A 24,027-nucleotide genomic window follows, 5' to 3' on the forward strand; every position below is an offset into this window, starting at 1 on the left:
CGGCGTACGAATAAAAACATACAGTATAAAACAATAAATATACACAGTTAAAAACAAATTAAACCATGATCCAAGTTAAAACAACTTAAGCACAAAGTCTGCGCTCACCTCTCAGGTTCTGTCCTACAGCACCACCTTGAGTTGGCCCGAGTTACCCCGCCTGTCGCACTACCAGCCTTCATTACCCTCTGCCTCAACATTGATGCCCATCTGTCTGAGTGAAGCACTGAACGGCGGGACAGGCACTCTCCAGGGTAGCAGGGTGGGCCGGACCCAGGACCTGGCCCTGAGCCCATGCAGGTCGAGGGCGCCTGGCGGCCACTATCGATCACTCAAAAGCAACGATGGCGTTTGGAGAACCTTTGCCTGTATTGTGGCCAGGAAGGACATTATGCAGCTGGCTGCCCAGCCAAAGCATCGCTGCCAGGAAACGGCCAGCCCCGGCGGTGCTAGGGGGAGCCCGGCCAGGGCCTTTAACCTCCCAACCCCAATTCCTGGTGCCCATCAGCCTTATCCTGCCCCAGGGTGGACTTCTGCTGTTGGAGGCCCTGATCGATTCAGGGGCCTCATCCAATCTTATGGACTTGGCTTCGCCAAGAAATACCAGGAAAAGGGGAGGGAGGGGGACAAATGGAAAACCATGTTTTGCAACCGTTACGGTCATTTTGAGTACCAGGTGATGCCTTTCGGACTCTGCAATGCTCCCGCCTCCTTCCAGCACTTCGTAAATGATACTATTAATCATAGTATCTTGCAGCTGAACAGGGTCAGTGCAGTGAGGCAGGGTTTTCCTTTTATTCTCAGAGGACATTGCCAATGCTTCAATGGAGATGTACAAGGAGTCTCCGTGGGCCTCTCTGCACACCCTTGCCAAACATTAGAAAATTGACATTTTTTTCTTTAGCAGATGCTGCCTTTGACAGAAGTGTTTTGCAGAGGGTATACCCCAAAAGTCATGCAATGCCCTGCATAAGTCAGGAGAAAGGGAAGTTTCTTACCATGACTTCCTGTTTTCTGTATCTTCTGGTGAGCATTCCAGCCACCACTGTATGTGCTCTCTTACAGGCTTCTGCCTCCACTACACACCTGTGTGTGGGTGTAGTTAAGCCTCCTGGGTTCTCCTTTCCAGTTCAGTGTTTTTGAACTGGGATAGTTTTACTGGTAAGGCCTTGGTGCTCTTGCACTTGTTTTGTTTGATTGGTTTTGTTTTTCATCCTTGTGCAATTTAGACATTTCTCCTATTAGGAGTTTAGGGGCTTGGGGTTTTCCAGTCCATTCTGGGCAGGCGGGGTCACCTCTCCCCCTGAAGAAGACTATTAGATTGGACCTTGTCTGGTGAGAGGGACTAACCCACAGGTCATGGAAATGCCCTCTGGAAGATAAGGAAAACAGGATTTCACAATAAGGAATGTCTCTTTTCATTATTTCTAGGTTTGGTGGTTGATAAGCCCCAGGGATAAGGGATGATGGGAGCTGCAGTCTAGTGAGATCTAGAGGGCCACCAGTTGCCCCCCTCTGACTCAAGGGACAAAAGCATTGCAGTCTTTGGCCAATGAAACAGAGAGAAGCCACCAATGTAGCCTGGACGTACAGATGCAACCAAGTTTGATTTGGTCCTGACACTCTGAAAAGGAGTTGTATCACTGTGCTGCCTTTGTCTGCTCCGTGATGGCAGTAGAGCAACAATACTGTGATTTGTCTCTGCAGATCGACTGCCCAGACTTCCATGTGGACAAAGTCATCAATGCTCCTCCAGGATCTCAGGCAGGCACTGAGGTCAGTGTGGAAGTGACCTTTGAACCCTGCCAGCTGGGAGAAGCCAGAGGAACCCTTGCCCTTTCCTCGGCCACCGGAGGCGACTACATGATCCCTCTTTTTGGCACTTCGGTCCCCCCCAAACCGCAGGGGCCCATCCAGATCAGAGCTGGCACCAGCGCAGTCATCCCCTTCAAGAACGTCTTCATGCAGCCCATGGCCTTCACCTACATCGTGGAGAACCCAGCCTTCACCGTCAAGGCCATGGAGACAATTCGCTCTAAGAAATCCGCCACGATCACTGTCTCCTTTGAAGGGAATCCCTCTGGCAGCAAAGCCCCTGTCACTAGCAAACTGGTGGTCTCTTGCCCTCGGGCAGCTGGGGTGGGCCCAGAGGTTTCCTGGGTTTATTACCTAAAGGGTGTCATGCCTGAGAAGTGAATGTGTGGAGAGCCATGGGGGTCTGTCTCACTTAAGCAGTGCCACCAAGGATGGGAGGTCCAAACACCCCATGCACCTTCGTATCTGAGGCCCCATCACAGACACACTCCTTGCTGCCCTCAGTAGAGTGGGGCCTTCAATATCCCCTCTGTACCTTCAAAAGGAGGGGGGAGCCCTCCACGAACCTGCCTAGGACAAGCAGGGGAACTACAGGACGTATTCTGCAGCACTTGCACAGGAAAGATTTCTGCGTCTTCGTGTGTAAGGAGGACAGCACACACCATGCCAGGAATGTCTTACCTACCTTTAGATTGTTTCATAGAAAAGTAGTCCACTGAGTGAGTGATTAAAGGCTGCAGCCGAAAGTGTTACCTGGAAATGTGCAGGATGAACTCAAGCCTTACATCCATGATCAGAAAGTCCCACTGCTTGAGGGTTTGTTTTGGAATAAAGTTATTGAACCAAACAGGGGTGTTGGGAAGGTTGTCAGGACCGGGCAGCGAGCAGGAATCTGGTTGGGGAAGAGCCAGATCAAGAGCCAAATGTCTGCCACAACTGCTGGAAGGCTCCGGTAGTGGACTTATAAATAGCTGGCTGTTCTGCTTACAGAAGGAAGTGGACGGAGCAGAACAGCTGCTGGGGTCAGATGTGGAGGCCAGCCTGAGGTGCACAACTGGCACCCCAAGGAGAAGGGTGGGGGTGGGACGGCGCTGGTGAGTACTCCGGCCCCTTTAAGCAGCAACACCTGCTTATAGGGCCCAGAATAAATGCCTCGGTCGTGTTCCTGAGTGGCCACGTGGGGAGAGAAAACCCTCTCCCTGGGGTCTTGGTCAGAGACCTCAATCATACATTTCCCCACCAAATTAGAAGAAAAATACATTTATCAAAAGAGCCTTTACAGAGACAGGAGAACAGAGGACACATTAAACAAAAAACTGACCTAAGCTATCAAACCTGCAGACTCCAAACTTATTCCCACATACGAATCACTGGGAAATGCCTCACCTGCCTCCACTTCCTTGTCGGGATGATGATGATAATAATTTGATTCTGCACCATTCATACTGACTCTGCAAAGGGATTCCTTCTCCGCAGAGGGCCTTCCGTTTCGGTCAGGCAAAACCAAAGAGTCACTGAGGCCTACATGTTAGGCTCAGAGCAACATCCCGGATGTCCATGCCTGAGGGAAAGGAAAGACGTCTTCCTCCTCTGTGTTCAGACTTAAATACCCTTAATGACAAAGAATATTAATTTATTTAAAAATATCTAAGTTCATTGGGCCACATCATCAATTTAGATCATCCCCTTCCCAGGATGTTCCATCCCTTCTGATGTACTTGTTTATCCCAAAACTGGACAACACTTCTGCTTTTCATGCGGTTAACTGTCTAGTTTACTTCTCTTTTCTTCTAGACATGTGGATTTTCTAAACCACAACTCTACCTTTCTATCAGTCTAGACCTTTCACCTGGATCCCTTAAAAGGAATACATTCAGTTGGTACAAGTCACAAGTTCTTATGATTAATGTCTTTGAGCAGTATCAAATCATATTTCATCAGGCCTTCTCTATACCAAAGCATCATTCAGTGTTTGTACTCCTACTTGCCCCCCTTAATATTAAAGCTTAACCCCATCCTATGCCCTAAAAGCTTCTTCCCCTCTGCCATGCTAACAAACCCTTATAACCCCTCTTACATATATCCAGTAAACTTGCAAATGAAGATAAATCCTTCAGTGGCTGAGTTCCAACAAGCCGACTGTTAAAAGAGACTTGATAGAAGAAACCAGTCATGGGAAGACAGCCCCATGCCAGTGTGTGCACGGAAGGGGTGGCTGCAGAGAAAAGCAGGGAAATCTCAGAATCCAGAGGGGATGGAAGAAAACGAGCCTTGGCCCAGACTCCCCACCCTGCCATATCTGGTATTCCCTTAGAACTGGTTGTGATGACTCTGGGGCAGAGAAGAATTGCTCATGCCAGTGAGCAATGCATCATCCAACTGAGAGTTGATGGAAGAGGCCCCTCAGTCTTTGAAACCCCCCCCCTCTGATATCTTTTTAGATTTGGAGAAGTTTAATGATTTAGAGGAAGAGGGAAAGGAGCCCTTTTAGGCTGAGCGCTGGGTTGGGGCCACATCCCTGCCTTAACTTCCCATGGTGCAATTAAGCTTTTAAAAACTTTGCATTGGCCAAGGATGATGTGCTGAGAGGGCAACAATGAGTTAAAGCTGTATTGACCCTCCTTTTCCATCAAGGGGAGGCAGCTTGTGGCCCTCCAGATGTTGTCAGCTTGCAAGTCCCACAGCTTTGGCTGTACTGGCCAGGACTGATGGGAGTTGCAATCCAACAACATTTGGAGGGCTACAAGATGCACACCTGTTTTACAAAATCTTCCTTTGAAAGACTAACACTACAATCCTAGGCATGCTCATGGGTTCACTCTCAGTAGGATGCACACCCTAGGAAGTGGGCATGATTACAGTACAATTGTGGCCAAAGCCAGGACTGTAATTAGGATGCTGTGCTCCTACATGGCTGCTTAGGCTTGATCCATCAAGGGGCAAAGTGGGGAACATGGAGGTGGATCTTGTGGATCCAGAGCACATGCTTTCAAGGAGGATGGGCCTCCTGTCAAAGGATGAAAGGGGGGGGGGGGAAGGCCCTGCAAGCTGGACTGTATTACTTGGCTACTTTGAGCGGGGGCGGGGGGGGCAGGGAGCCAGACTCAAACCCATCCCCCCCCCCCGGCACCATGCGTGTGTCCCTACTTAACATATAATGTACCTTTGTGCTGATTTCAGTTCTGAGTCACTCTGAGAGCTGACCTTGGTGAAAGTGGAGCATAAGTATAATGCCTGACATTTCTTACAACTGGCTTAATGGTTATTTTACTTAATATATTTAAAATATTTCTTGGCCGCCTTTCAGGGCAGAAGCCCTCCCAAGGCGGCATACAATAAAAGCATATAAAACTGAAACGATACAAGAACAATAAAAACACCACGCAATAAAAAACAGCAACAAAAACAACATCAACGTATCAGGAGAAATCCAGAGTAAAATAATATGTTCTAATTTGTTGCCTTCTTAAAAACCTGCAACGATGGAGCATGGTGGTGGCAAATTATTCCAGAGGTATGGGGCCACTGCAGAGAAGGCCCTCTGAGATGCAATAGCCCACCGAACTCTTATCACAGGTGGGCAAATGAAAAAGGCCTCTCCCCTGCTGAGCTTAAAAGTGCAGCATGCTGATATGGGTGAAGGCAACCCTTCGAGTAATGTGGTCCCAAACTGTTTAAGGCTTTATAAGGTCAAAAGCAGCATTTTACTTTGGGCTTGGAAACACACCGGTAACCGTTGCAGCTGACACAGAATAGGCGTTATCTGATCAAATCGCCCCACCCTCATCAACACTTGGGCACCATTCTACACCAGCTGAAGTTTCTGAGCTGTCTTCAAAGGCAGCCCCACATACAGTGCATTAGAGTACTCCAGCCTGGATGTCAGTAGTGCACGGATAACTGAGGCAAGGTCTGTCCTCCCTAGATAGCTGGCATACTAGCCTAAACTGGAAAAACACACTCCGGGTCACCTGGGCTTCCCCAGTTAGTGCAGAGTTCAGGAAGACTCCCAGACTATGCACTTGGTCTTTTAGAGGGAGTGCAGCCCTATCTAAGACCTATTGTAAACCTCCATCCAGAGCAGTATCTGTCTTGCCTGGATTAAATCTCACCTTGTTTATCCTCATCTACCCCAAAACAGCCTCCAGACTCTTGTTCACAGCTTCAACAACGTCTCTGGGTTGAATTTATGGAAACGGGAGGTGGAGCAGAGTGTCATCCTCATACTATTGACATTTCAGCCCGAGCGTCCTGATGACTTCCCACAGCAGTTTCATGTAGATGTTTAAACACATGGAACCTTGCAGCACCCCCATGGGGTGGAACAGAAGTCCACAAGGACCACTTTCTGAGAGCACTCCTTCAGTAATGACTGGAAACACTTTAAATCTGTCCCTGCCAAGCCCAGTCCAGATAAACAATGCAGAAGGATTCCATGGCCAATAGTAATGAAAGCTGCTGAGAGGTCCAGAAGAACCAAGAGGGTCACATGCTGCCACCCCCCACCTATGCCCTGGTGTAAGTCATCAACCAGAGTAACCAAGGCGGTTTCCAGTTCATAACCAGCCTGAAACCTGACTGGAATGGATCTAAAGAATTCGTATCATCCAACATTGCTTGCAGTTGTGATCACAGAATCATAGAATAGCAGAGTTGGAAGGGGCCTACAAGGCCATCGAGTCCAACCCCCTGCTCAATGCAGGAATCCACCCTAAAGCATCCCCGACAGATAGTTGTCCAGCTGCCTCTTGAAGGCCTCTAGTGTGGGAGAGCCCACAACTTCACCAGGCAACTGATTCCATTGATGTGACCACACACTTCAGCACCCTGCTCAAGAATGGTACATTTGATACTGGGTGGTAGTTATCCAAAGCCATTGGACCTAGGTTTGGTTTCCTCAACAAGGCCCTCACACTGATGCTTTCAGAGCTCACCATTCCTCAAGGAGGCATTTACCACCTTGGAGGGCCAGGTACCCAGTCCAGCTCTGGCAGGCTTCACAAGTTACCTGCAAAAGGTCTAGCCAACTGCTCCCACAAGGCCTTTGAGGGCCAGAGTTGCTGTGCTTCACCAAGAGGCCTTTAGCCCCCCTGCCCGCCCGCGGGAAAGAGCTTCTGCTGCATGGTGCAATGGTGGCAGAGAGTCACCATCATCGCCACAGAATAGGATTGCAAGTGGATTCGGAGTTGTGTTCAGCTGCATTCGTTAAGAGCGTCCCGCCACCTGCGCTCCAAGGCATTTCCTTGCCCTCAGCCCCTCTTCACAACGGAGTTGCTGGCAGGGTTCTATGGGCAGGTTGAGGGCGCTGGGGAGCCATGCTGCCCCCCGCTCATTCCCAGGGGTGACCAGGGCCGCTGGCTGGGCCCCGGGCGGCTGCCCACCCCCTGAGGCCGCTACGGCTGAGCCCCCGCGCGCACCGCCGACCATCGTTGCAGGGCCGTAAGGGCGGCGGCGGCGGCGCTCGTGCGCAAGCACCGGGCCTCCCCGCCGGGCAGCCTCCAGCTGTGCCGGGCTGCGACGCCACGACGGGAGTTGCAATCCAACGCACTCGGGGGCTGCCCGGTTAGGGAAGGCTGGCTCTGCTGGCTGCTGGGGATGATGGGAGCCGCAGTCTAGCGCCTCTGGGTCTGCCGGGTGCGGGGAGCGCTTGCAGGGCTGAGAGGACCGACGCCAGCAGCCGCCCCCGGGAGGGCGGGGAGGGGCGGCGGGGGCGGCGGCGAGACCGCTTCCGTTGCCCGGGGGGCGGAGCGGGGCCAGCGGCGGAAACAGGAAGCGGCGGTGGGACCGCGGCAGCGGTACGCGCGCGGGGAGAGGGAGAGAGTCCGGCCCCCGCCTCCGCCTCCGCCTCCGCCTCTCCCGGGCGTCCCTGGCCCGGGCTGCGCGGGGCTGCTGCATCTCCTCCTCCTCCTCCTCCTCCTCGGCCGCCGCCGCCGCCGCCATGAACCCGGAGCGGGACTTCTCCCCGCTGACGCCCAGCATCGTGCGCGCCCTCAACGACAAGCTCTACGAGAAGCGGAAGGTGGCGGCGCTCGAGATCGAGAAGTGAGGCGCCGCCCGGCAGCCCCGCCCCTGGGTGGGTCGGTGGGTGGGGGGCTCCGCAGGCCGCCCAGCCCGCCCCCCTCGCCCACGGGGCGCTGGGGCTCCTGCTGCCCGCCCCCCCCCCCCCCAGTTCCCCTCCTAGACCACGGAGCAGGGGAGGGCAGACCCCGGGGGCAGCCAGCCGCGCCTCCCCTCGGTTCTCACAGGGCCTGGGTGGCCTCCAGGACCACACCTGCCATCATCCCCAGCCAGGGACGGGGAAGGCTGGACCACGGGATTGGGCTGCAGCTCCCCCCCCCCTCTCTCTCTCCGCTCCCAGGCTGGTGCGTGAATTCGTGGCCCAGAACAGCGCGGCTCAGATCCAGCACGTCATCCAGATCCTCTCGCAGGAGTTCGCGCTTTCCCAGCACCCGCACAGCCGGAAAGGGGGGCTCATTGGCCTGGCCGCCTGCTCCATCGCGCTGGGCAAGGTAAGGGCCGGCGCGGCGGGGAGGGCGGGGAGAAGGAGAGCCGCCGCTGTCGCTGCAGGCGCCTGAAGCCGGGCGAGGGCAGGAGCGGCCGCGGCGCTGGGCCAGGCCAGGCTAGGCGTCACAGGGGAGTAGCTTGTGGGGGGCAGGCAGGCAGGCAGGCAGGCAGCGTCCTCCTTTCTGAGCCCGGCGGTGCAAAGAACCTGGCATCCCTGGGAAGCGCTCCTTGACTTCGGCGCCTGCCACCACCCCTCCGTTTGCTTCGTTGTTGTGAGGAGGGAGCCCAGAAACCTTCGGGGTTCCGCTTTGGAGGAGGGTTGACTGCCAGCCAATTTCTGCCGTTTCCCCATAGACTAGAGTGTGGCGTGGAAGTCTTTTCGCCTGGCGAACTGTCTTGATTGGGTTTTGCAGGCTAAAATACTTTAAACAAATAAAGGATGGTCAGGCTTGTGGGGGAGATGACCCTTTGGTTGTCAAAACATGCAGCCAAACCAAACCTGTAAGAATTATTAAGGTCTGGGAGGAAGAATTGGGGGGGGGGGTGTCTAGGAAAATAGCATAACAAGAAATAAATTAGTTTCTGCATAGCAGTCCTGAAGCTGGGTTCCAGATGTATGTGAGAGTGCACAGCAGATCACACCTGGCTGTGTTGATGAAGAGTGATTGACAAACACCTAAGCCACGGGGTTTCATTTTACCTCTGGGATCAGGGAGGGACGCTGTGGTGTGAACCAAAGAGCCATGGGCAGGCAGCTCTCTTTGCGTTCTCCGCTATCCTCAAGATGCGAGAAGCACATCCTTCTTACCGGGGAGGAGAGGCTGTGATCTAGGATCTCCAGTGTCGGAGGCAGGTCACTTTTGGGGGACATGACTGGGTGAACTGCTGCCCTTGTGAGCTTCCCAATGGGGCATTTGGTTGGCTGCTGTGCAAACAGAATGGTGGGCTAGAGAGGCCTTTGCTCTGATTCATTGGGGCCACTCTTACACCCCCCTTATGGTTGGGTTGCCAGGACTCTGGGCTGTATTTGAAGGAGCTCATTGAGCCGGTGCTGACGTGCTTCAACGACGCTGACAGCCGCTTGCGATACTATGCCTGTGAGGCCCTGTACAACATTGTGAAGGTGGCCAGGGGCGCCGTCCTGCCCCACTTCAACGTCTTGTTCGATGGCCTGAGCAAGGTAACGGGCTTTCGCTGCACAGGGCTGCTGCTCCCGCTGCAGAGGTCTCTGGCCCTGTGTGTTCCTTCAGGGCGGGTCTGCTGGTTCCTGTAGAGCCCCAAACAGACATAAAGGTGGCAGAAAAGGGTGACGACATGTTGGGGAGACGTGCACAAGCATCTCCATATGGGAAGGAGGTTGATGCAGAACACACACACACACACACACACACACACACACACACACACCACGTTGTCCTTTGCATGTCTTTACTGCAGTTCATTCCCCTAAAACTCACCTGGCCTTTGCCAGAGACTTCCTTTCTAGTCCAGGGATGCTCAGATATTTGCTTCCATATCAGTCAATCAAGTTTATTATGGCAAACAGCCAGCATGTCGGAACAAATACACTGTGCAAGCCAGCTCATTGATGGCAGCTGTAGTTTTTAATGTGAGAATCTGCCCCGTAATAAAGTGAGAAGAGTGGATGGGGGGCGCGGGGGGAGCACTTGTCTCTGGTGCTGCACTGGGCTTTGGAGGCTCCGGGGGCAGCAAGACCTCCAAGTGCCCCTGAAGTTCTGTGTGTTGCAGGCAGAAGGGCCCCACCTGTCTTTCCCTTGGGGCCCAAGGCAGCCCCACACTTGGCCTGCTTACTAAGGCCAGGCTACAGATGTCTTTGGCAATTGGCTCAGCAAGCTACATTCTCTCTCTTTGGCTCCTCCCCCCTCCCAGCTTGCTGCAGATCCAGATCCAAATGTAAAAAGCGGCTCTGAACTCCTGGACCGGCTTCTGAAGGTACCGCTCTTCCTGCCGATTGATGATGATTGTGTGTTTGGGGTGGATTTCAGGCGGAGGGTGTGTGCATTTCCTGCATTCCTGTAGTTTGGGGTGCAGGGGAGAGAACTAGGTGTTTGCTTTGCTGGTTTTGGATTTCAAACTGTGACATTTGTGATCTCCGCAGACTCTACCATCCTGGCATCCAGCTTATGTAAAAACCGAAAACAACCACCACCCCGCCCCCCGCCCCAAATACGCTGCGTGCTCTTTAGCACTTAAGTGTTTTGCCTGCACCCGAGGTCCTCCTTTGGGGCGGGGCTGTAGGTCAGGGTCACTTGGGCCAGAGGAAGAAGGTCCCAGGGTCATCTCCAGGCCTGGGGAAAACTCTTGCCTGGAGAGCTGCTGCTGCCGGTCAGTGCAGACAGTACTGGGCTCGGTGGACCAAGGGTCAGACTCGGTATAAGGCAGCTTCCAGCATTCCTCCTCGACCCCCTCAGTGTTCTCATCTTTGGGTTTGCTTGACCAACACTTTCAGAGATCGTTTCTTTAAATCGCTTATTGGAGTTGGATACTCATAAGTAATTTTGCTTCTGGGTGCTGCTTTGTCTGTCTGATTAAGTGGCGCTCAGCCTGTTCTGGAGGGGGTTGCCCTCCCCCTAACGTTTGAGGGTGCTCCTAGATCCGACATTGCCACTAGAGGTTCAGGCGGTCTGCATCTACTTTTGTCAGCTTAGGCTGCTATACCAAGGACAGCCCTAACTGGACAGAGGTAGCCTGGCTACAATTATCCATGCCTTGGCAACCACTCACTTGAATTATTGCAATGTGTTATACGTGGGGCTACCTCTGACGATGGTCTGGAAACTTCAACTTGTACAAAACAGGGCGGCTAGGCTGCTAATTGGGACTGTCTGATAGGATTATATTGTGCCAATACTGCTCTCTGCACTGGCTGGCAGTCTCTTTCTGGGCCCAATTCAAAATGCTGGTTTTAGACTTTAAAGCCCTAAGTGGCTTGGGGCCAGGAGACCAGAAGGAGCCTCTCTTCCCATATTTACCTATCCAGACCCTGGGTCCTCATCAGAGGCCTGCCTCCAGCTGTTCTCGCTAAATGAGGCGAGGTCAGTGGCTATGAGAAAGGCCCTTTTGGTGTTGGCCCCCTGTAATACCCTCCCAAGGAAGGCTTGTCTGGCATCTACGTTATTTATTTGGAATATTTTATGCCGCTGCTCAACCGAAAATGTTGCCAGAGCAGCTCACAATTCGAATCATAGAATCACAGAATAGTAGAGTTGGAAGGGGCCTCTGAGGCCATCGAGTCCAACCCCCTGCTCCATGCAGGAATCCACCCTAAAGCATCCCTGACAGATGGTTGTCCAGCTACCTCTTGAAGGCCTCTAGTGTGGGAGAGCCCACAACCTCCCTAGGTAACTAGTTCCATTGTCACCTAGGGAGGTTGAAGAGGACAGTCCCTGTCTACAGGTTTACAACCCCAAAAGATGCAACACGCAAAGCAAAAAGAATGGGGAGGGGAGAAATGAATTCTTTTCGCACAGCTGGTGGAATCGCTGGGCTCTCCCTTATCACCTTCCTCAGTAGGTTGTACTGTTTTCGGTGCTGGGTGAAAACTTCTTTATTCTCCCAGGAATTAAAAGAATTTGCATCACTGCACTATTATTGCTGCTGTTTTACTTTGGTTTTATATGCTGGAGTGTTTTTATTTATTTATTATTTATTTATTTATTACATTTCTATACCGCCCAATAGCCGGAGCTCTCTGGGCGGTTTTTACTCTTTGCTGGTGGTTTTATCTTATGTGTTTTATTTATTTATTGTTTTACTGTTTGTCGTTTATGTTTTTAATGTATTAAAAATATAAAATGTTTCTTATGTCTGCCTGGAGAACTTGGATTATTGGGCAGTTTAAAGTATAGTAAATAAACAGGGCTGCAGCACCCACAGAGAGATGCCAGACAAAATGAGAATTTGCTACTATTAGGATGTATGGGATTGGGAGAAGAGAAGATTGAGGGGAGACATGATAGCACTCTTCAAATACTTAAAAGGTTGTCACACAGAGGAGGGCCAGGATCTCTTCACAATCCTCCCAGAGTGCAGGACACGGAATAATGGGCTCAAGTTACAGGAAGCTAGATTCCAGCTGGACATCAGGAAAAACTTCCTGACTGTTAGAGCAGTATGACAATGGAATCCATTACCTAGGGAGGTTGTGGGCTCTCCCACACTAGAGGCCTTCAAGAGGCAGCTGGACAAGCATCTGTCGGGGATGCTTTAGGGTGGATTCCTGCATTGAGCAGGCAGTTGGACTTGATGGCCTTGTAGGCCCCTTCCAACTCTGCTATTCTATGATTCTATGAAAGCAGGGAAATGCTTTTGGCAAAGTGTGTCCCGCAAGGCCACGTCACAGGCTGTAAGGATGCTGCAAGGCAAACGGGCGAGCGCTGGCCGGGATCAGAGGGCTCGATGCAGACAGTGTGTCGCTACTGCTCTGCCGGCATAAGGGGCCGTGTGGCCAGACTTCAACTTGCAGGCAGTGGCTCAGTTCACACGACACTTTTCTCTACTCAGTGGGAAAACTCCACTCAGAGGTGGAGTTTGTAGGGGGTACTCACCACGCAGCGTATTCCAGCTGTGGCCTCCTATGGAGTAGAGTAAAATTCAATGTGAGCATTTGATTGACAGTTCCTCCGCCCTCTCTCCTCGCCCAGTCCTCCCAATGGTATCCCATCAGCCATTGCTGCAAAAAACAAACAATCCCAGCAGCGCTCCTAGAGCGGCACTCCCTCCTTTTGCTGCTCTTGCCAGGGAACTCTATGGCCAGTGGGAAACTCCACTCAACCGGAAACTCTATGGAGCCCTCCAGGCAGCATGGAACACAACGGTTGTGCAGGAACTCACCACTGCACAACGTGGAGATTCAGGGTGGACCTCCAGACAACACTTTGCTTGTTACACCACCGTTGAGAAAAGTGTTGTGTGAGCTGAGCCACCGTCCGTTTGGCCAGCAGCACAAAGGAGCAGACGGCGCACTATCGAAGGGGTCTCAAGGCTGTGGATGGTTATGAGAGGTGGGCTTTGCTGAGCCGGCTCTTGGGAGCGGTGAGGCTGGGCATTTGCGGGGGCCCAGGCCCAGATAGGACCCCTGGTCCCAGCAGCACTGCCGTTTTCACTTGAGGAGACTGCTCCTTTTCTGTGTCCTGCCTCTTTCTGGTTAAGGGGCCCCATGGACAACCCCAGAATCCTGGAGCGGGCACAGAGGTGTCGTGACTGATGGGCTCCCAGAATTGGTTAATAGGCAGAATCCTCAGCTGGCAATGGGATGGATGGGGTCACCTCTTTAGCCTGGTTAGGGCGTGACACCTCAGAAAGTGCTTTAGGTTGAATTACCGTCTGAAGGAAACATCTGAAAAGACTGGGCGGGGGGCACTTGGCTTAAGTCAGCTCCGTTCTTTGGTTTGTCCCTCGCTTCCCAGCCAGACCCAGTCAAGCCGCTGTCTGTTATGCGTTGCCGCGGCGGCGGCAGATGACTGGGGATGGTGATCCTGCCCCCTCCCTTGAAGGTTTCAGGAGGCTTTCAAAAGTGCCCAACATGGCATTCAACTCCGTGCCGCCTGACAGACCCTCTTGGGAAGCACAGAAATACCGGAGGGTGAGCCTGGGAGGCCCATCAAGAGCATCTGGATTAAAATAAATGGGGCAAGGAATAAAAGGAGCATGCCTTCTCAGAGGGGTGCAGGATTTGGTTGGGGTTGAGGTGGGGGGCTGGATTGCCCTCCGTGGTCTGGAGATGTCAGCAGGCCCACTGGCTTCCTCTGGCCCTTGCTCCAGGTTGCTTTTCTCTGTGCTGAGAGAGGCACAGCGCTTGGAGGAGCAGCCCCAGCAGGGTCTGGCTTTGTGCGAACCCGGGCATCCCCACGGACGCCACGTGAAGTGACCCGGCCAGTGCTGGGAAGAGCAGCTGAGCCCCTGGCTTTGCGCAGCGCTCAGCCCTCCTGTGGGCACCAGGGCCTGCATCTCCACGGCTGGCTACAATCGCAGACTGCGGATCGTGGGGATTCCCTGGATGTGGCCTGGGATTCTACGCCCTGTTCTAAAGCATCTCACGCTCCAGGCTTGTGCTCCCAGTTCCAGCACGGCCAGTCCAGTCCTTAGCCTTCCTCGGCCTCCTCCCATGCCAGAAAAGGGAACTACCGCATTTCTTTGATTCTAAGACACACTTTTTCCCATATAAACATCTCTAAAAACGGGGTGCATCTTAGAATCGCGGGTGCGTTTATTATTTCTCAGAATCAAAGCTTTTTTTTTCTGTTGGTAGTACTGAAATTAGTGTGCGTCTTACAATCGATGGTGTCTTAGAATCGAAGAGATACGGTAGCTGCTTTCTTGTGGGTAAAGAAGAAATGCCCAGGAAGCCACCTCTGCAAGAGGTACAAGCCCTGGGGTGGTTTGACTGCATGAGCGGGGAACGGAGAGTGCTGCAAAATAGTTCTGGGGAGGTGAGCCCTTCCTTTCCTGAGGTAGCTGACTGGCTGAGCTCCTTCGGAAAGGGGAGGAAGCTCTCCCTGGGGAAACAGCTGTGCTGTGGCGGAGGAATGTTCCCTGCTTCTTAAGGCCTCCTAGGCAGCCTCCCCTGGCCTGGTCCCCTCCAAATGTGCTGAACTGCTGTTGCCATCGTCTCCAGGCAGGCGCATCTGGAGGAGTCCGGGTTAGGAAAGCTGCCCGGGGGAACCAAGAGCAGACGTCAACCTTGGTAGTGGGAGCCTGAACCACGTTGGGCAAAGCCACGGCCAGTTGCTGATGCCCAGGCTCTGGGGTGGCTGGATGGGGGCCCCAAGTGACCCTCTGGGAGAGGCCTGGTGTCATTCCTGGGGAGGCAGAGGCAGGGTGGTGCTGCAGGCAGGGGGTCTAAAGAGGAAGCCGCTCAGCCACACCGGAGCTGCCGCTTCGCGCTGGGCGCGCCGTGGCCCACGTGACCAAAACTTTGAGGTGATCTTGTGATGGCGGAAGAAGTCTGGGGGAAGTGAACGGAGGGTTGGAAAAGGCTAAAGAGGGAGAGAGGAGGGGGGTTCCTCTGGCAGCCCCCCCTTGCAGGGCCATCTGCCATCAGTGCCCCCCCCGCCCGAGGGAGGGAGGGAGGGAGGGAGGGAGGGAGGGAGGGAGGTGGGGATGGCCCTAGAGCCCTGCCCCTGTGCCAGCGGGGGCTCTCCCCACCTCAGGGCCATCTTCTGCCAGTTGTCGCAAGGGAAGAAGGGGCGTCCTGAGGAGCTGCTGCTGCGTTTTGTTTTTTTAAAAATGTTGGTGTTATTGATGGGGATTGTATTTCTCTCCCCCGCCCCCCATGTTTCTTCTAAGCTGCCTTGGTAGGATCTGTACCCTGAATGGTGACATATAATTAACGGGAATGAATAGATAAATAAACTGCCCTCACGTGGATCACAACAAATTGTCCAAATGGCTCCGCCTGAGAACCTGGGACTCAAATCCTGGTTTTCTATAGGGCTCAAGCCCTGAGTTTTGCCCTTGTGCTCATTGGTGGGTCTGGCTTTGTAGGACATTGTGACCGAAAGCAACAAATTCGACCTGGTGAGCTTCATCCCCCTGCTGCGCGAGAGAATCTACTCCAACAACCAGCACGCTCGGCAGTTCATCATTTCCTGGGTAAGTATCCGTGGGCCCGAGGCTGGGGCCCCTTTCTGTGGGCGCTGCCAGCGTGCCGCTGCTTTTTTTGCGCTTCGATGTGTTTTCTCCAAAGAGCGCAAGGTGCCGGGCATGTTCCCCCCCACTGCCCATTTTATCATGGCAACCTATGTGGTAGGTCAGGCTGAGCGAGAGCCACGGGCCCAACGTGACACCCAGGAAGCTTTGCGGCTCCACTGCAGGGACAGGAAAGCCACTCCCATGTTGCTGAATGAGCGCTAGTATGAAGAGCAACGTGGCTGTGGTTTTTAGGGTACCTGCTTAGGGCACAGCCGTGGCTGTTGCACGTACGGCGGTCATAATGTCTTGGCCCTCTCCCACGCTGCACATTGCTGCTGCTGCTGTCACCAGAACCTCTGGCCACCTAGTTCACTGTTTGGATGCAAATGTAGTTCAGGCTTGCAGAAGCGCCTTCTTCATTTATTGCATTTATATACCGCCCCATAGCCGAAGCTCTCTGGGCGGTTCACATAGGATAAACCATTTAAAAACAATATACAAAAATTAAAAACCACAAAAACATGCAAAATTCACATGCGTTTGAAACCACTATATCAACTTTAGAAATGATGAGCCAAAAAAACAGACCCAGGCTCATGACATATTGCTAAATGCCTGGGAGAAGAGAAATGTGTTGAGCTGGCGCCGAACAGATGACCACGTTGGCGCTAGGGAGAGATGACTTCTTGCCATTGTGGTACTGTATCCTCTTCTGAGTCTTTTTCCCCCCCCTTTGAGCTAGATCTTGGTGCTAGAGTCTGTTCCTGATATTAATCTTCTGGATTACCTGCCAGAGATTCTAGATGGCCTCTTCCAGATTCTGGGTGATAACAGCAAGGAGATCCGTAAAATGTAAGTGCAGAGGTGGATCTGGGGATCACTCTTCAGCCGTTCATGGCTGCCCTTACAGCTCGGCCTAAACTGTGGTTTAGTGTGACATTCACGAACCCAGGGGGCCTTGGGCTTGCACGCTCCCCCTCCCCCCTCCTGTGTGGCTGGGAGGAGGACTTTGGGAAGCTTTGCCTTCTGCTTTGCCCAAAACTGGGGTCAGCATAAACTATGGTTAGTTTCAACAAGCCTGTTTCAAAAACCATGATTTGAAGATTGTTTGTTTGAGATTGAACAAAGTTAGTGTTAAGTTGTTGCCCTGGTGACATAACAGGCTACTTGTCTAAAGCTTAACGGAAAGGAGGCGGAGGAGGAGAGAGGAGCTTGGCTCTCTGCAGCTTCTGCATGTTGTGGGGCTGAACCATGGCGTAGCACAGCTTTCCCCATCCTGGCGCCCCCCAGATGTTTTGGTCAGCACCTGCCTCATCGACCAGTGGGCTGGAGTGCTGGGAATTCCCCAAAACATTGTCCAAAGCAAGGATGAGGGAGGCTGGTTGAGTGTGGTGTGTGACTGCACCTGCTGTGCAAGCTCCCTTCTCTGCTGTTGGGTCAGTGCTGCAGGTATGACCTCGTTGCACTCTGGCTTAGTCCAGTTAGAGCTCTGGGGAAGGAACCGGCCACTTCAGCTGGGCAAGTGGCAGGAGGTGGTGCTTGCCAGAATGGCCCTGACAGCCCCCTGCAGCGGGGGAGGCGGGATCTTGGCGTAGATGGGCCTGCCTTGGGCTCATCTTCTGTGCGGGCGTCTTCGACCAGCCTTCCCCCTCCTGGGGCCTCCGGAGGGGTTGGAGTGTAACTCCCATCACCCCCCAACCAGCATGGCCAGTGGTCAGGAATGCCAGGTGTTGTAGCCCAACACATCTGGAGGGCCCCAGGCTGGGAAAAGCTGTGCGAGACCAACCTTTCCAGACCTGGGCTTGTGTTCTGCGCTTTGACCTTTGCTCAGAGCACATGGCAGCCTGCTGTGTGTACCTGGAGCAGGGAGGCAGGAGCGTGGCTTTCCCCTCCCAGCTGGATGCTCCTGGCACGGCCCTCCTTAGAGGCCTTGGAGATCAGTTGAACAGGCCTGGAGCATCCTCTGGTGGGAGGAGATTCTGATCTCTGGCACTGTCCCCTCGGGTGCAGGTGTGAAGTGGCCCTTGGTGAATTTCTGAAAGAGATCAAGAAGAACCCTTCCAATGTCAAGTTTGCAGAGATGGCCAACATCCTGGTAATCCATTGCCAGGCCTCGGGTGAGTTTTTATTGCTGCACCTTATGGCCTCGCTAGAACTCCTTCCCTGCCTTCTATTTCTGCCCCCCCCCTTCACTCTTTCCCACATCAGAGTCCTCTGCTTGGGTCCTTTAGTCACTCTTAGTCTGGATGACGGTTTCATTGCCTTCTGTCTCTGCATTTCCTGCACCTTTTCCTGAGTCTTGGTGGATGCTCTTCAAAGCCCCCGGCTCCATCCCGGTACCCTCTGAGCCCCTGTCTGCAGCCCCGTGGCCCCGTCTCCAGCTTCCCAGGGAGCAGTTCTGTCCTCAGCACACGGTGGACTGTGTGTCTATCCAAGCAGCTAAACTTGCATCCTATGCAGACGTCTGCATAAATCAGCCTTCACTTTTATTGAAAGCACAACTGGAGCAGCAAGCAGCTAATAAATGCAGAGGATCAAATACTTAAGTGGAGAAGTGGGATGAGTGGAAGCTGAAGCAGTTGAGGTTTTAAAGATGGCACGCAGAGGCAGTGCAAGGACAGGCGGCCTTCCCGGCTGCTTCCCTCCTCAGCAGCAGCGAACGGCGTCAGGGGGAGGCTTTGCTTGCCCTGCGCAGGAGCCAGCCTAGCGGGACGAGCGCATCTTCCTCCGAACAACTGGCCAGTTGCACGAGTGCGGATAGCGAGGCCGCATCAGTTGCTGACTGGCCTGCATTGGGAAAGCCAGGGCGGCTCTAAATGCCGAAGCTGCCTTTCAGTGTCCCCTTGAACGATCCGCCTCAGCCGTGCTTGGGGGTGGGAGGGGGGCGTCTGCTTGCTGTCCTAGAAGGAACTGGGCTTTACTCCGTTCCCTTTGGCTGCAGATGATCTTATCCAGCTGACGGCCATGTGCTGGATGCGCGAATTCATCCAGCTGGCTGGCCGGGTCATGCTGCCGTATTCCTCAGGAATCCTGACGGCCGTCCTGCCCTGCCTCTCCTACGATGACCGCAAGAAGAGTATCCTACCAGTAGCGGCGTCGTCGTCGTCACTCCGCCTCCCTTCCCTGGCAGCAGAGGGAGTGGGGGTGGGGGGGTTCTCCCTCGCTGGTCCAGGTTGTGCTGCTGGAGGATTTCAGCGTTTGTGTTTTCTCTTGGGTGAACTTGGGGTAAGAGACGTTGAAGGATTTGGTGGGGAGTTGCAGGCCCAAGGGCTCAGCAGACGTTCTGGCTGGAAAGGAGTCGGCTGTTTCATGTGTGGCGATGAGATTTGGAGTCAGGAGGGGATGGAAAGGGCTGCCGGCGCCCCCCCCCCCCCCCCACAAGCAGGTCAGCCACCTTGATAGCAGAGCAGCTCTACTGTCGCCTCCCACATGGCGCTCAGGCAAAGGACCGATTTGGCAGACAAGCAGAAGCCTGTTTTGCTGGCTGGTGTCAGTGGGTTTGGGGTCCCTCGGGGGGCTTGGGCGTGGAAGGGCTCAGTCACACGTTGGCGTTTCCTTCATCTCTTCAGCGAGGAAGAGGAGCCCGTCCTTGTTTTTCTAGTTTAGGGGTTGTGCTGTGTTCCATGTGTCTTAGTTTCTTAACATTTGCCTAAGCTGGTGGTGTCTGATGCAGAATTTGACATCCTGAAAACTAAAGCTTTCCATTTAGAAACAAGCCAGCCAGCCTAAGACCACGTTTCTCGCTGTGCTATGGCTGCCAGGCCTGGCGCCTTCCCTGGCCTCGCTGCTGCTTGAGGGCTGCTGGGCGGTTGTGGGTTTGGCTTGTGGGTGACTGTTCCTTACATCAGTGGGGCGCAGGCATCAAGGAAGTGGCCGGCGTGTGCAACCAGAGCCTGATGAAACTGGTCACACTCGAAGATGACGAAACGGACGAGGCCAAGCAGCCCCCAACTGCCCCCCGTTTGGAGGGGGATCCCGAGGAATCGCTCTCAAAGCAGGAGATGGCCTCGAGTGGTGAGTCCCACCTTCTGGCTGGCTTTGGGGACAGACTGGGGCCTGAGGAAACACATGCATGCCAGCATTGGGCTCCCAGGCAGGCTGGAGGTTTTTATTTCTTTATTTACTTTATTTATTACATTTATATACCGCCCCATAGCTGAAGCTCTCTGGGTGGTTGACCTTGGTGCTGCCTTGGCTGCGGTTCCCTGTGTACAAATATGTCTGCCACAGGCCTGAGGAGAGGGAGGGAGGGAGGGAGGGCCCAGTGGCATGTTCCCTGCAGGAGGGGCCTCAGCAGTGGCGCATTTTCGCCTGGTGACCCCACCTGGGCTCACCACCCCTGGAGTTTGTCTCGTCCAGCTCTTTTGCATCACTGATGCCCCGATTAGAGTCCACTAGGAGAAGAGCCTCCAGCATGGTGGCCTCCTTTCTGTGGAATCCCTGCCCCTGGAAGTCAGGCAGGCACCAACCCTGTGTTGTTTCTGGCACCTCCTGCAAACAGTCTTATTTCAGGAACCAGCCTTGACTGACCACCAAGGATTTTATTGGCCTCCTGGGGGAGGGGGGTTGTATAATAGTGGTGTTTGATTTCCGTAATCTTTTCTTATGTTCACCACTCCAGAATCCGTTTCAGATATGGAGCAGTATACAAATTTAATATATAAACGGTAAATAGACCGGCCTCTAGCACTGAGGCATGCAGAGGGCAAAGGGCAGCTCACCTTGCAGCCCCTCCCCTGCGGCTGCAGAAGGGCAGCTTTGCCACCCTGGGGTTGCCTTGGCTCCTCCTGCCTCCCTCTCGGATCTACGTGGTCCCCACCCCCCCTGGCCTCCTTGCTCCTGGGGATCCCACCTTCCGTGGATCTCCCTCATTCTGTATAAAAAGGGCCACAGTGTCCTTAGGCTCACTTCTCATCTCAAAATGAGCAGAAGAGGCGCTTTCCCATCAATGCAATGGGCGGCCAAAGTGGTTTCCGTGCCAAACTCCAGCCTGAAATACAGCTGAGATGGATGTAGGTGGGGGGGGGAGGCAACCTGGAGTCCTGCAGCTTCCATAAACCCTGGTCAGCAGGGCCAATGGTGAGGGAGCAGGGGAGTTGGTGTCCAAAGCATCTGGGAAGCGCCAGGTGAACAACCTTGAGAAATGGACAGCCTTCAGGATTCTGGTTTCGGCCGTAGTTTCACTGTTGCTGCCTTCAGGGCCAGGCAGGACCTGGCCCTCTTGTGAAGAGGAATCGGTCACCATCATGACTTCAGAAGCCTTCCAGCTCTCTCCGCCTTTCCCTTCTCCAACCTTATTTTCTCAGCTGGGGAGTCCCAAATGTGCCATAGCCTTTTCTCATTGGAAAGGTGATTCAGCGCCTGGGCTGCCCCTGTTCACACCTTTCTGAGTCTAGGATGTCCTTTTTGAGAAGAGATGGCTGGGAATGGATACATGCTGGAATTCATATCAAGGCTCGATGATAATTTATTGATTGATTTATTACATTTATATACCGAAGCTCTCTGGGCCATTTGCAAAAGTTAAAAACAGTGAACAGATAACTGGTTTGGTTTTGGTCCCTTTCCCAAAACACCCTGGCCCAGAATTTGCCTCCTCCACTGCAACTGAGCACCTTTCCCCGTTACCTACAACCCCAAATCTCTTTCCTGGAGAGTTGCAGCCAGTCCACATTCCAGTAGTTTTAGGTAGGGATTTTTTTTCTTCTTCTTTGCCCCAGTGTGCCTCACCTGCCTTCCACCTTCTTCATCTGCATCTCGTTTGCCATTTTGAGGCCAGCTCATCTTGCTTGGCAAGGTCGTTTTGGAGTTTGCTGCCCTGGACAACTGAGCGTTACCCACAGACCCGGCTCCCTCGCTGTCCTGGTGTTTCCAGGTCGTTTATGAATAAACTAAGCAACTCTTGTTCCAATCTCAGTCACTTGCTGGGAATGGGATGGCTTCCCAAAGCATTCTGGCCCAGGATCACCTAGGTTTTTTGTCCTGGAGAAGGCCTGGTCAGTGCCGCCACCCCCCCTTTCCTGTCCCTCGGGCAGTGCTGCACCAGGCTCAATCTAACGGATGTGTCTCCCCGTAGGTGGCCTGGATGCCTCCAGCGATTCCAATCTCAGCAGCACCAGCGTCTTTATGGCAGCCAGGTAAAAGAATCCACGGTCGTGCGTGAAGCTGGGGACCCTTTTGCATGTTGCTGGGCCTTGCTGCAGTTGGTCCTTGTCCCATGTAGTGGTACAGAGTCACGGCAAATGGCTTCTGGTTGCTGCAGGCCACCGTTCCAGAGCGCTAAGAGAAGGCTGTGAGCTTTGGCAGAGGCGAGTGCCTGCGTGCTGACGGGCCACCCCCATCCCTCCCTCCCTCCCTCTCTCTCTCAGGGGTGTGGGGTGCTACCCTCCTCTACCCTTCCAAGTGCTGGGAACTTGGAGACTGAAAGAACTGGGCATGTTTAGCCTGGAGAAGAGAAGATTGAGGGGAGACATGATAGCACTCTTCAAATACTTAAAAGGTTGTCACACAGAGGAGGGCCAGGATCTCTTCTCGATCCTCCCAGAGTGCAGGACACGGAATAACGGGCTCAAGTTAAAGGAAGCCAGATTCCGGCTGGACATCAGGAAAAACTTCCTGACTGTTAGAGCAGTGCGACAATGGAATCAGCTACCTAGGGAGGTTGTGGGCTCTCCCACACTAGAGGCCTTCAAGAGGCAGCTGGACAACCATCTGTCAGGGATGCTTTAGGGTGGATTCCTGCATTGAGCAGGGGATTGGACTCGATGGCCTTGTAGGCCCCTTCCAACTCTGCTATTCTATGATTCTATGAACTGTTTCTGAGGAGACAGGGGCGTTGAGGTGGGATCTGCGTTTGTCTCCATGCAGGCCCCAGGCAGGGTCAGCGCCAATCTGTACTTGGGGTAATAATAATAGTAATATATTTATTTATTTCTGACTCGCCTCTCCCTCTGGATCGAGGCGGGGAATAACATTTAATACAAAAATACCACATAAATCAAATGCATAAAACTGATTAAAACATATAAAACTACTACAATACAATAATCGGACATCTTAACATTCATCTGGGTAGGCCTGCCGGAAAAGATACGTCTTTATGGCTTTCTTAAATTCTGGAAGACTGTTAAGTTGGCGAATCTCCTCCGGCAGGCCATTCCACAGTCTGGGAGCGGCAGAAGAGAAGGTCCTCTGGGTAATGGTTGTCAGCCTAGTTTTCGCTGACTGAAGTAAATTCTTCCCAGAGGACCTGAGTGTGTGGGGCGGATTGTACGGGAGAAGGCGATCCCACAGGTAGCCTGGACCCAAGCCACGTAGAGCTTTAAGGGTGATAACCAACACTTTGTACTTCGCCCGGAAACTAATTGGCAGCCGGTGGAGTGATTTTAACGTTGGTGTAATGTGGTCGCCCCGAGGTGCCGGCCTCTCCTTCCCCTGCAATGGCACTTCGCCCTGCCCTCGCCATGTCTCCCTCCACCACACATATTGCCGCTCCTTTTCCCTTACGCATTATGCTCAGCTGGGCTTCCGGCCACACTTGAGTTTCTTGGAGGGGAGGGGTGGAGGTGGAGGTGACACCTCCCCGGCAGGTGTCAGCAGTCTGCTGCTCCTCCCCATAAAACATCTTCTATTGGATCAGAATCCTCAGGTTACTCTAAAAGTGGCCAGTTTTTGTGCGGCTGCCATAAGCCGACGGAAATTGATGCTGAAGAATTTTATTGCACCTTAGACTTAGGCTGAGACTGCCGCGTTTTATGGATTTTATGTATGGATTTTATTGTATATTGGGGTTTTTAATATTATTGTGATGATGTTTTCTGTTGTGCTGGTCTATGACCAAAATAAACAAACATTCACATTCGCTGCTCCTCCCCAAAGAGCAGCCCCCAGCCCCCCCCAACTCTCATCAGAACTGAATTTTCTGAACGTTTGGGTTTGTGCAAAAGCTATAATTCTAGGTAGCCCTGGAGGCCGGTGCTGGTGGGGGCTGGCAGGTGTCCTGCTTTCGGGCACTAAACAGTTGCCCCAAATGCACCCCAGCCTGGTCTGGAGGGC

The 24,027-nt window shown here is 53.3% G+C and overlaps 2 protein-coding genes across 2 annotated transcripts in view; both read left to right on the plus strand.

The window, feature by feature from the left end:
- HYDIN (HYDIN axonemal central pair apparatus protein) overlaps positions 1-2,613 on the plus strand; it is a 210,699-nt gene extending 208,086 nt beyond the window's left edge. Inside the window, exon 84 of the mRNA XM_063141487.1 lies at positions 1,708-2,613. Within this exon, the coding sequence (XP_062997557.1) occupies positions 1,708-2,196 (489 nt within the window). The 3' untranslated portion in view covers positions 2,197-2,613. The remainder of the gene's footprint in view (positions 1-1,707) is intronic.
- Positions 2,614-7,718: 5,105 nt separating this feature from the next.
- Positions 7,719-24,027, plus strand: part of VAC14 (VAC14 component of PIKFYVE complex) — a 106,071-nt gene continuing 89,762 nt past the window's right edge. The window contains exons 1-10 of the mRNA XM_063141531.1: positions 7,719-7,857; positions 8,174-8,324; positions 9,332-9,499; positions 10,210-10,272; positions 15,826-15,933; positions 16,715-16,824; positions 17,983-18,089; positions 18,914-19,048; positions 19,831-19,986; positions 22,049-22,109. Coding sequence (XP_062997601.1) covers positions 7,754-7,857; positions 8,174-8,324; positions 9,332-9,499; positions 10,210-10,272; positions 15,826-15,933; positions 16,715-16,824; positions 17,983-18,089; positions 18,914-19,048; positions 19,831-19,986; positions 22,049-22,109 — 1,163 coding nt within the window. The 5' untranslated portion in view covers positions 7,719-7,753. The remainder of the gene's footprint in view (positions 7,858-8,173; positions 8,325-9,331; positions 9,500-10,209; positions 10,273-15,825; positions 15,934-16,714; positions 16,825-17,982; positions 18,090-18,913; positions 19,049-19,830; positions 19,987-22,048; positions 22,110-24,027) is intronic.

This window comes from Elgaria multicarinata, chromosome 14 (genome assembly GCF_023053635.1).
Source record: "Elgaria multicarinata webbii isolate HBS135686 ecotype San Diego chromosome 14, rElgMul1.1.pri, whole genome shotgun sequence".
Taxonomy (NCBI): Eukaryota; Metazoa; Chordata; class Lepidosauria; order Squamata; family Anguidae; genus Elgaria; species Elgaria multicarinata.